Source organism: Protopterus annectens, chromosome 6.part0, assembly GCF_019279795.1.
Source record: "Protopterus annectens isolate FY-2018-M chromosome 6.part0, PAN1.0, whole genome shotgun sequence".
In the NCBI taxonomy this organism is placed as follows: domain Eukaryota; kingdom Metazoa; phylum Chordata; order Ceratodontiformes; family Protopteridae; genus Protopterus; species Protopterus annectens.
The window spans coordinates 1,183,519,321-1,183,531,662 of record NC_056737.1 but is presented as its reverse complement, the minus strand read 5'-3'; the positions used below and the strand labels follow the sequence as shown (position 1 = coordinate 1,183,531,662).

The 12,342-nt window shown below is 37.3% G+C and overlaps 1 protein-coding gene across 1 annotated transcript in view; it reads right to left on the bottom strand.

Moving 5' to 3' along the window:
• LOC122804749 (keratin, type II cytoskeletal 8-like) overlaps positions 1–12,342 on the bottom strand; it is a gene marked incomplete in the record, with an annotated part of 529,113 nt that overhangs the window by 91,829 nt on the left and 424,942 nt on the right. Inside the window, 2 exon segments of the mRNA XM_044074815.1 lie at positions 7,205–7,425; positions 11,061–11,186. Of these exon segments, the coding sequence (XP_043930750.1) occupies positions 7,205–7,425; positions 11,061–11,186 (347 nt within the window).

Below are 12,342 nucleotides of genomic sequence, written 5' to 3'. Positions count from 1 at the left end.
GTAGCTCTCTCAGACATTCTGATCATTGGAAGTTGTCTGATAGGCAAACCATCAGCAACATCTACATTTACTGCCATTGAGTCAAAACCTGAGTTAGTCACCATCATTTTCTTCAAGACCACCCCACTGTTATACCAGCATTTTAAAAATGAGCAATTCCTCATAACAGTGATTACTTTTCCTTGGAGGTCTTGTACCTGATAAGGACCAGAACTGAGTAACCTAACATGATCTTCGTGTTTTTAGCAATCTGTTGTCTACAGAAAAAAAAAAATGTTCCTTCAATCCTTCTTCTGGCATCAGCAAATCCGTTATTTTTTTAAACTCTTTCCATAACCTCGTCCTATGACAACTTTGTCTGTTTAGCAATGCAAAGTAACAATTATTAAAAGTTTGAAGAGCAGGCTGGCTGATGTGACAGCAGTAATCAGGTGTACAGCACATTGGTCACCTGTTGTTTCCAGTGAATACGTTTAGTACATGCAATCCTTAATGCATTGCTAACACTCTCCAAGACATACCTCTGTAGTGGATTGCTTTGTGGACATGAGGAAGAACTGGTCCAACCTTGTGCATACATAGTTCTTTAAGCTGACACCTATTTTTGGTAAATTTGCTCTCCTCCATTTGATGAACAAATAATATGAGTTCTTCTTCAGTCCTAGTGTTTCCTAGTGTATGTCTGATACCACCTAAAGCATAGGTGTATAATTAGTCATTGTCAGGGCTTTGCCCTTAGCTGCCATAAACAGTCACCCACGTGATAGGTGAGGTGACGTCAGAGGAGGCTCTTGCCATGGTGACTGCTTAATTGGTAGGCTCCTGGCCTGAGTACTTCTGGTCTTACTTGATCCTTTTTGGGATACAAACATGAGCTGCTGGTTTTGCATAAACAGTTTCCTTGTTTAAATGGAGCTGGGATATAATCTCTGTGCAATGCTGGAGTGGGACAATTGGCAGCATAAGGCCCTCTCTGCAGCCATAGAACACAAGTTAGATCCACTGGCTTTGCTTGTGTCAGAGGTACTAGTTCCACTACAGAGCTTCAAAAGCTTGTTTTCAAAAACAACGAGATACGGCAGCTGACTGTGAAAGATGGAGTTTTGCAATCAGAAGTTTCTGCCAATACTTCGAATGTACGATGCACACAGATCACTGTGCCGAAGCATCAAGTTTTCTTTGCTAACTTGTCTGGTAAAATGGAAAATCTGGACAAGTGATCTAGAAGCAACAATTTGTATCTAGTGGGCCTGACTAACAGTTAATCCATTATCTTGGGATATTCATACAGACCATTGAAACTGTTATGGGGCCCATGTCAACTACCCAGGCAGATTATAATGGAATTTTGAAATTTTCAAGAAAAGAAGAGTGTATGACAGGCAGCCAAAGAGGGGGGAAACTTTCTGTCGTAGGGATGAAAGTTGCAATTATACCAAGACTTCTCCCTATCAATAATTTATTTATTTAACATTTGTTAACTGGGAAAGTCCAACTTGGAACAAAGACAATTTTCAGCAGAGGCCCAGGTAGAAATGCTCCAGATGCTGTCTTTGTAATATGGGAGGAAACCCACACAAACACAGGGAGGACATGCAGACTCCACACATAAGCAACCCCAGCCAGGAATTAAACCAGAGAACCTCTTGCTGTGAGGCAACAATGCTACCGTTGCACCACTGTGCCATAATGCAGCACAGGAGAGCATTCTCATATATTACATCTCTGTGTTATAAAAAATATCCCTTCCTTTTTCTGCTACCTAGCAGTATTTTGTATAAAGTAGCGAGGAGGAGATAAACTACAAGGTCCTTTACCTCCTATTTTGTCAGAGTGGAGGTGCATTAACCTGAAGAACTCAATTTATTATTATCCAACACAGGAAAAAGGAAAAAGTTCATGACCCAGACTGGGAAACTTGCAGCAGTTTCTTCAAATGTCATTGCATCGTCCTCATCTTGCATCCCATCCCAGGCGGCTAATAGGTGCATGAATGAAAGAGACAATCTGGACCAACTGCTGAGGAAGACAACAGGTCAGCAACTGTTTGAGGTAACTATTGACATACTGGTTCAATGCTCTGGTTTCTCAGGAAGGGGATATGTTGGTATCAATAAAATCCAGTGCTGATGAGGCAAAGTTCATACTCCAATAAATAAGCCCAAGCAAAAAAGGTCCAAAGGAATGCATAACCACCTAAAACAACTCTTCTTCATTTATCACAAGATAGGAGGTCTGTTTCTAAACAGCTCAAGTCCAAACATCATTGTGCGAAAACATGAAGGTGTTGTTGTTTCTTTTAATTATTATATTGTACCCAGGCTAAGCTCTGATGACAAATTACAGTGGTGGCTGCTTTTGTAACATTTGCTGTAGATCATAAGACTGTAGGTTATTGACTTGTAACACTACCTGCTACAGGAAAGAGGCATAGTAGATTAATAGTTACGATTAGTTTTTCCCCTTGCTATTTTATGTTTATTATGGTAGTTACATAAATAAGTTGTACTTTTTACTCATAGCTGGTAGTTATATCACTACAAATAATCACAATTAATATTAGAGGTTTAAATTCAGCTTGTTAAAAGACAGGTTTTAATAATTATGTACATTATTTTAAAGAAGACATTTCATTCATGAAGAACTAAAGACAGCTAAATGCCATGTTAGATGTTTGATGCTGCCTTCATATATGGTTTTATCATAATTTAGGAAGCTCCTTACAGTGTGGAGTGGCCATTTATTTGAGAAAGCATTTTAATGACAGAGTCATAGAGGTCAGCAAAGGCACTACAGGACATTGGCTAATCCTGAAACCGTGCCTTCCAATTACATTATTATGTAACATAGATGGCCCAAATACAGCCTCCCTACTTCCTTCTTAGGTATCTTCAAAGTTTTGGAAGAAAATGGTGATGTTAATACCCCAGTAATTAAAATGGTGATGTTAATACCCCAGTAATTAAAATAGTGATGTTAATACCCCGGTAATTAAAATGGTGATATTAATACACCGGTAATTAAAATGGTGATATTAATACCCCAGTAATTAAAATAGTGATGTTAATACCCCAGTAATTAAAATGGTGATGTTAATACCCCGGTAATTAAAATAGTGATATTAATACCCCAGTAATTAAAATAGTGATGTTAATACACCAGTAATTAAAATGGTGATGTTAATACCCCAGTAATTAAAATGGTGATGTTAATACCCCAGTAATAGTAATTAAAATGGTGATATTAATACCCCAGTAATTAAAATGGTGATGTTAATACCCCAGTAATTAAAATGGTGATATTAATATCCCAGTAATTAAAATAGTGATGTTAATACCCCAGTAATTGAAATAGTGATGTTAATACCCCAGTAATTAAAATGGTGATGTTAATACCCCAGTAATTAAAATGGTGATATTAATACCCCAGTAATTAAAATGGTGATATTAATACACCGGTAATTAAAACGGTGATGTTAATACCCCAGTAATTAAAATGGTGATATTAATACCCCAGTAATTAAAATGGTGATATTAATACCCCAGTAATTAAAATAGTGACGTTAATACACCGGTAATTAAAATACTGATGTTAATACCCCAGTAATTTTAGTGGTGATTTTAATGTAGCTTTGGACTCAGAAGTGGTTGGAACAATTCCATATTTCCCCAAGTGGCCTTTCTTCCAGTAGGCTAGACTATTGGCTGGCCTCTAGGAACTTTTCTTCTAGCATAACACAAGTTTTGACTCTTTCTTGAGTTTTGACAGATGACTAGGCACTTCTCATAGTACAAAACTCACATTTTCTTCCTTCCACGGTCGGTACGTTATGGTAGAAAGTGTGCCCATTTTTCCTTAGCGGGAGTTATTTAAGTTATACTTAAGGACCATCTGCATTTCTACCAAAGCCAGATACTTGTGAAGTTTGGATAATAAGATTGAGGCTCTGATGGCAAGAGGGTTGTTCTGAAATGAGGGTAAGAAATGCCGATTTAAGAACCACAATTTGTTGTGGCTGTTCAAGTTACTCAAAATAGATTTAGCCCAAATTTTATGAGCTAAAACCGAATTATATTTAAGGAGGGCAGCACTACAAACTTGAGTGCAAGGATGTAACCCTGGCAGATTCCTGGCTTTCAAACTCAAGCAGCGTAAGTCTCAGTTGAACATCCCAGCCCTCATCGTAAGTGGGAAACAACCTCTCCTTCTGAAATTGCTGATACCTTTAGCTGTACAGTAAGCAAAGTGAACATAACACAGATTCAGCTACATTAACTTCGTTCTACCTGATTTTGAGTTCTACCCAAGTGAGATATTCACTGAAATATACTTGAGAAACAACAATGGGACAACCACGGCAAAGCACATATATTTAATAGACAATAAACAGATAAGTGCTTTCGAAGATGCCTCATTCATCAGCTCAATACAAAAATATAAAATCAGTCTGCATATAAATACACTTGAAAAACCAATTACATTAATGAAAACCTTTAACCAAAGCCTGGTGGAACATCAGCTCTCAAACCAGCTATCCAGTGAGTGTCTTTAACTTCTGTGGCATTCTTTATATCACCACCTCTAAGAGCAGAAGTATAAAAATCCAAAACCATAAATTTAAAATCATGCTGTGGAAATTCATTACTGTGTTGAGCTACTGCACCTCTTTGCACATTTCTCCGTATATCACATATATGCTGTAAAATACGTTCCTTTAACATTCTATTGGTTTTACCAACATAAAAAGAAGTGCATTCTGAACAGGTTGCTATACAAATCACGTTTTTAGTAGAATAGCATACATAGTGTGAACACTTGTATATCCTTTTAGTAACAGGATGCTCAAACACATTATCAGTCTTAATATACCTGCGTGCCTGACATCTTTTACAAGGATATGCACCTGATTTGCCACTATATCATTTACCCTGATTTTCTTTATATCCCAGCTTGTCTAGCGACATTTCTAACTCAGCATTTTCCTCTTTACTCTTTTACAAATTCACATTATAGCAAAACATGAACAGGCACTCATTTCAAAAAACAATATAAAACAACATGAAAATTGGAAAAAGTGTCCTTGAACTATGTAAATAAACTAAATAGTGTTACCCCCTAATATTGTCACTTAAATATACTAACTACATGCTTACATGACCTCAGAAAAGGCTAAATACGCTGTAAAGGTGAAACATTTAGTTAGACAGAAAACTCAACTGTCGCTTGCCTGGTCAGGATGAAACAAGCAAACATTGTGGGTTCTTGTTCAAGCAGCATTATTGTACACAAACACATCACAAATGAGATTAAGTAACTTTAACTTATAAACAAACTAGTTATCATGCACGTGGATGTTAACATTCTGGTTAAGTAACTAACTTATAAACAAACTAGTTATCATGCACATGGATGTTAACATTCTGGTTAAGTAACTAACTTATAAACAAACTAGTTATCATGCACATGGATGTTAACATTCTGGTTAAGTAACTAACTTATAAACAAACTAGTTATCATGCACATGGATGTTAACATTCTGGTTAAGTAACTAATTTATAAACAAACTAGTTATCATGCACATGGATGTTAACATTCTGGTTAAGTAACTAACTTATAAATAAACTAGTTATCATGCACATGGATGTTAACATTCTGGTTAAGTAACTAACTTATAAACAAACTAGTTATCATGCACATGGATGTTAACATTCTGGTTAAGTAACTAACTTATAAACAAACTAGTTATCATGCACATGGATGTTAACATTCTGGTTAAGTAACTAACTTATAAACAAACTAGTTATCATGCACGTGGATGTTAACATTCTGGTTAAGTAACTAACTTATAAACAAACTAATTATCATGCACATGGATGTTAACATTCTGGTTAAGTAACTAACTTATAAACAAACTAGTTATCATGCACATGGATGTTAACATTCTGGTTAAGTAACTAACTTATAAACAAACTAGTTATCATGCACATGGATGTTAACATTCTGGTTAAGTAACTAACTTATAAACAAACTAGTTATCATGCACATGGATGTTAACATTCTGGTTAAGTAACTAACTTATAAACAAACTAGTTATCATGCACATGGATGTTAACATTCTGGCTGCACCTGCAAAATGGCACTGAAGCTAACAAGTGCTCGGTATTTATATGCATACACAGATCTTGGAAATGCTTCTTATAGGAACAACACACCTGTTATTCTACATTAACTCTCTGTATCTTTGGACCCAGCTGTAATATTTCACACAAACAGCTGTCTCCCACTCATTTTCTACATATTTATGACAAATGTAATAAACATACACATTCATTACTTCAGCAATGACATCAGCAGCTTTCATTGAAGCTGGATTTTGCTGCAGATGGGTCATTGTTAAATATGAAATCATATTGATGTTAAGTAAATGACATGTCACTCCTTCCACCATAACAAATCTCCCTTTCAATACCTATAAAATTAAAGTATGCTTTAAAACATTTGTGTGGACTCATCTCACTTTTACGTTGTGTTCCTGAATTTGTTTTTTTCATATTCTACATTCTTCTTGAGTTCGCAATGACTATTCAGTGTGTGTATTATATCATGAAACCCGTCATCTGGTCCTACTGTTTCAATTTTCTTGGGTGGCGAAAGCCAGGGTACATTTTTGGCTAGGCTTGTATAGGCCCTAGGGCCAATAGCCTAGTACCTACCTATGAACCTATGTATGTTACATGCACTTGTTCCTCTGCCATGTGTAAAAGCAGTGTCTTTAATCTATCATTTGTAGGAATTATTAGGGCAATAACAAAATTATTGAGCTTAGCTATCTATTTCTTGCAATGTGAGTTTATATTTTGTCATCGTGGTCTAGGTCATAGCTTGTGAGGTCAGGTTTAACTACGCACTTCATACGTGGATACGTGGACTTCATTGTTAGACTTTTTCTTCTCTCTGTATCTCTCTCTCGCACGCCTTAGTCTTTCCAGGCATGAGCAGGCAGTGGCCCAGAAATGCCAATCATACTTTGAGGACACTCCATCTGTGGAGCCCTTACTTCAAGTCCAGTGTTTAGAATTCACATCCAGATTATCCTCTTTACAGTATGCTATTATGCCAGTGTCCACTTTTCATGGGTGTCCACTTTTTGTGGTTAAGTTTCAAACTATCAGTACTTGACTTAAGAAGACTATAAGCAACTCACCTCATCTCCTCTCCCTCAAGCATCTTGCGGTATGTTTGAATCTCGATGTCCAGTGCCATCTTGAGGTCCATCAGTTCCTGGTACTTCCGCAGCTGAAGAGCCATATCCTGTTTCATCTTCTTCAGGGCTTCCTCCAATTCCTGCACCTGATCCCTGGCATTCTGCAGGGCCTGTTCTCCCTGCTCCTCTGCCTGCCCAATGGCGTTCTCCAGGTTGGCTCGCTAGAAGAAGAAGAAGTTAAGTACTGTCACATGATTCATCAAAATGCACAGAAACTACAGACCAGTCACTATTCATTTTATCTAGGATCAGGTTAGTAAAGGCCTGCTAGAAGCATAAAGTATATTCTATGCAGGACTGTGCCCATGTGGACTATTAGATTCAGATACAAACAATAGAAATAAGCTATGGATAACCAAATATGCTTGATATCTGCAAATGGGGTAACATAATTATCTCAATGAAGTTATCTAAGGTGGTGTACCAAAAATACACACCTAGTGCACTTGCAATGAGCTTGCTTTTAATGTCACTAAATCTACCATTATAAAACTTGAAAATAAGACATAAATGGTGATGGTAAAATAATGATTTCATCATTAAATATCTAGGGACAATGACAGATGGCAGCTAAAGTTGGCATTATGAATCTGTAAAAGTCAGAAAATCATATTCTTCAGGCCTTCTAATTCTAAAGTCCATGCCTGACATTCCATCTAATGTATATGTAACCCAGCTTCCAGCTCTGACGTCTCACCTACTGTGTACGTAACCCAGCTTCCAGCTCTGGCCTCTTAACTATTGTATATATAACCCAGCTTCCAGCTGTGACATTTCACCTGTTGTATGTAGCCCAGCTTCTCGCTGTGATGTTTCACCTACTGTACATGTAACCCAGCTTCCAGTTATGACATTTCACCTATTGTGTATGCAACCCAGCTTCCAGTTGTGACATTTCACCTACTGCATACGTAATCCAGCTGGAAGCTGTGATGTTTCACCCATTGTATATATAACCCAGTTTCTAGCTGTAACATTTCACCTGTTGTGTATGTAATCCATCTTCCAGCTGTGGCATTTCACCTGCTGTGTATGTAACCCAGCTTCCAGCTGTGGCATTTCACCTGCTGTGTATGTAACCCAGCTTCCAGCTGTGACATTTCACCTACTGCGTACGTAATCCAGCTGGAAGCTGTGATGTTTCACCCATTGTATATATAACCCAGTTTCTAGCTGTAACATTTCACCTGTTGTGTATGTAATCCATCTTCCAGCTGTGGCATTTCACCTGCTGTGTATGTAACCCAGCTTCCAGCTGTGACATTTCACCTGCTGTGTATGTAACCCAGCTTCCAGCTGTGACATTTCACCTACTGTGTATGTAATCTAGCTTCATCTACTTGCTATAGTTTTTGTTACAAATAACTACTGTATACATCTGGCACAAGTTAAGCAGCTTGGCTCAATTTCAGGACATTAGTCCTTCTTTTTCCCTTCTGCAAAATAGAGACTTAAAGGGCCAGATTCATGAATACCTACACTAAATGTACACAATCTGTATTCAAGAACATCGATCAGTGGATCGGGTGGATGGTGGACTGCTGGGATTTACTCAGATAGCTTGGAATGGTTGGAGTGGTGAGAATGGCTGGAGTGGTTGGCCTGGTCATGACTGTTCAGGCCTATATGTGGAGAGATGCGTAGGAAGGAGTGGATGGTGTTGGAGGGTGTTGTACCAGATCCGAGTGGTTTGTGAAGGTGGAACTGGACCATTGCTGGCAGAGACGAGGTCAGTGTCAGAGTGGATGGTCGATTAAGACTGTGATCGTGTAGACTGTGGTCATTGACCTGGACGAGAGCACATGGTGCGGACTCGACTGTCTGCTTGGATGTGTGCGGATCCGAACTTTTGAATGTCTGTTTTGTTGGATCGGTGGAACTGGACTGGGTCTTGCTGATGTGCAGATGGATTTTCAGTTGGCTGGGACTCTGTGTTATCTGTGTTTATGTGATTTAGCTGCTTGTGATTTTGATGTAATGGTCTGTGTATCAACGAGCTAAAAGGAACGTAATGAAATCTAGCTGTGCACTTTGTGTTTGTACAGTCTGAATGACAATAAAGTTTTGCTTTGCTTGAATTTTTTTGTGCTGTCTAGTCACCCAGATAGATTATACTAAGTGTACATGTAGTCTACCATTTTTTTGTAACCTTTATGTATCCCCCTCGATATTTAAGGTTTCAAGAAAATCGGTAGGAAAACTAAACTTAGAAGGAAGAAGGTGTGAGTTATGGTTGTGTTGTCTATTCACTCAGAATGGTATACACTTAGTGTGCACTTAGTGTAGGGGTTAATGAATCTTTTATCAGTTTATAACATTATCATTTCATAGCTGTTACTGCCTAATGTCAATTTGCAGGGAAACTAAGAATATCAGCCCACATAATAATACCTTTTCATACCATAACCGAACTGCCCTCAGTAGGAATGATTTGTGTATAGATAAATCTTCATGGAAATGGTAAAATCTTCCTAATGGAAGAATGTGGTTTGGTCAGTTTCTATATTTGCTTCCTTTTCACAATAATATTACTGCAGCTGGTGGTCCACACTGAAGGTATTTTTTATAACTAAAATGCAATTCTTTTGCAACACAGAAGCCGAAAATTTCTTTATACCTACAGAAACAATGTGATCACAGCTTGGCCGTGTGTCGATACTATGCCTGTACTGCAGATAAAAGCACAAATGTTGATTCCTACAATTTATATGTTTTATGATAAATAATCTATTTAGCTATTATAAAGCAGTAGTGAATTCCTCATTGTATCTCTGTGAAATATGTCATGAAGCTGTTTATGGGCACTTTAACCACTCATACTGTATGAACATACTTGCAAGCTTAAATGGAGGTAAAATGAGTCTTAATGGAACAGTCTGTTTCCAGATTAATAAACATTAACTCAATAAATACAGAAGCTAAAAGCTGACATTAACGTTCTTGCTATTGTGATCTTCAAACTTCTAATATGCGGCAAAATATTATGTATTTTATTTATATATTCATTTGTTAGCAGGATAAGCCCACAAGTTCCTTCTACAAAGGCCTGACTCTTAATTCTCTGACTAAACAACTGATTTCATTTATTTATTTAGTCAATTCATTACAAAAACAGAAATTCATTGACTCTAAAGACAAAAATGCAACAGAGAGAAAAACATAAAAAGGAAACATTTCACGGACGATTGTTACTGGAAAACGTTTAACAACAATGTCAGTAAGCGTAATCAGTGTGGAGGTACAACGATGTAATCATACGTCTAATAAACAAAAATACACAATCAACTTTTGTTTTTCTTGCAGTTGTAGTAAGACGTGAAGTTAGTTGGAACTTTTAAAATACATGTTGTAAGTGCAAACAAATCACAATGCTTGGACTGACTGGAATGACCTACCCAGCAATAAGTGAAATAGGTGGATGATATTAACTGTTATTCACTGTGCATTACATCTAAGGTCGGTTGTAGCCAGCACTCCTGTACCTTTACCTGTAATACATCCAGTTATAAGAGGTCTAACGGCAACCAGCATTGCATTCGTAAGTTCATACTGACACTGACTCCATCATGTCTGGATTGAATGCTAAATCTTCTACCCAAAGGTTTAAATTCCTTTTGCATATGGAATAAAAATAGCATGTAAAGAAGGAGAGAGTATTTCAACTTTTGCCCTTAAGTAGTGCTCTTGCATGAAGGGGCTCTGTGTTTCTGTACATGTGGAACTTGTAATTCCCTGTGTAACCCCTCACTGGGTACTACACTTTGCTTATTCACTTTACAGTCTATTTTGAACCCACCTGATTCTTTAAGACATCAATTTCTCCATTGAGCCTTTGAATGAATCGGGTCAAATCAGCCATCTCTTTTCTGGCACGTTTAAGTTCATCATTGTACTTTGCTGCCTCATTGGCCATATCATCTATCTGAAAATAAAAGTAATACAGAGAAAGGTAATGAAAATCTGTGCCTTCCACCCTGCAGTCTAGGACAGCAACATACACACAGAGCTGTCTTCTGTATTAATAATGATTCTTCAAGAGCCTGCCTGCAGGGTCCACTTCGGATAATCAAAGTACAATCAGATGTAGTAAAAGTCATTAAATCCTGGGAAATTAATCTTTTGGACATGAAATAGAAACTGAGTGCAAGAAACCCCAGGATGCCTCCACGTAAGAGAGAAAGATGTGTCACAACTAAACATAACTAATTCTGAAGTTACAGCTCCCTGAGTTGGATTATAGCTTCCTAACAGATTTTCTGAGGTCTGAATGATTCAAGGAAACAGATGTAAAGAATCTAACTTCATCTAAATTTACTTCAATCATTCAATCAGTTTTCTGGATACAGCATATATTTTTAATAGAAAACAATTTTAAATGCACCAAATTCAATAGCAACTTATGAAACACATACTGCACAAACAAAAATAAGGATCAGCTGTTGCTTTTTTGTTTATTTATGTTATTATCATGCTGAAAACTTACATCCATTTACAGCTACTATTGCACATATATTCTTCCTATTTTTTTATTAAAGGTTCCTAAGTGCCCACTTACTCAGCATAATTTCCTTTGTTCTATTGTCCAGTGAAGCCTCGTCAGAGTCTCCTATATCATTCATTGTCTCCATCACTTCTTTCTTTGTTAGTTCCATGATGCTCTGCTCTCCATCCCTTCTTTCTTTGTTAGTTCCATGATGCTCTGCCCTTCATATTTAAATATCTCTTTCTTGCTGCTAACGTTGATCAGTTAAAGAAAATTTCATCTTGGGTATTTAATAACCCTGGTTCAGTCCAACTCAGTAGCTATGATACTCTGTGATAATTTACTCTGCGTTGCATTGGGTGTATAAGTCCTGTAATTCCTTTCTGAATTTGTCAAGTTCACAACAATCCCAAAAAATATGTACCCAATCACATAATGCTCCAATGTTTCACCTCTAGATACTAAAAGTGACACCTGGAAATATTCTCACCTGCCATGATGGAGTGCAAAATATCTGAACAGGTATTGCCGTCCAAAGCAATCTAAGCTTCCTTAAGTTTGTCTCATACATTAGCAGAAGGATCAGCTTCACCCA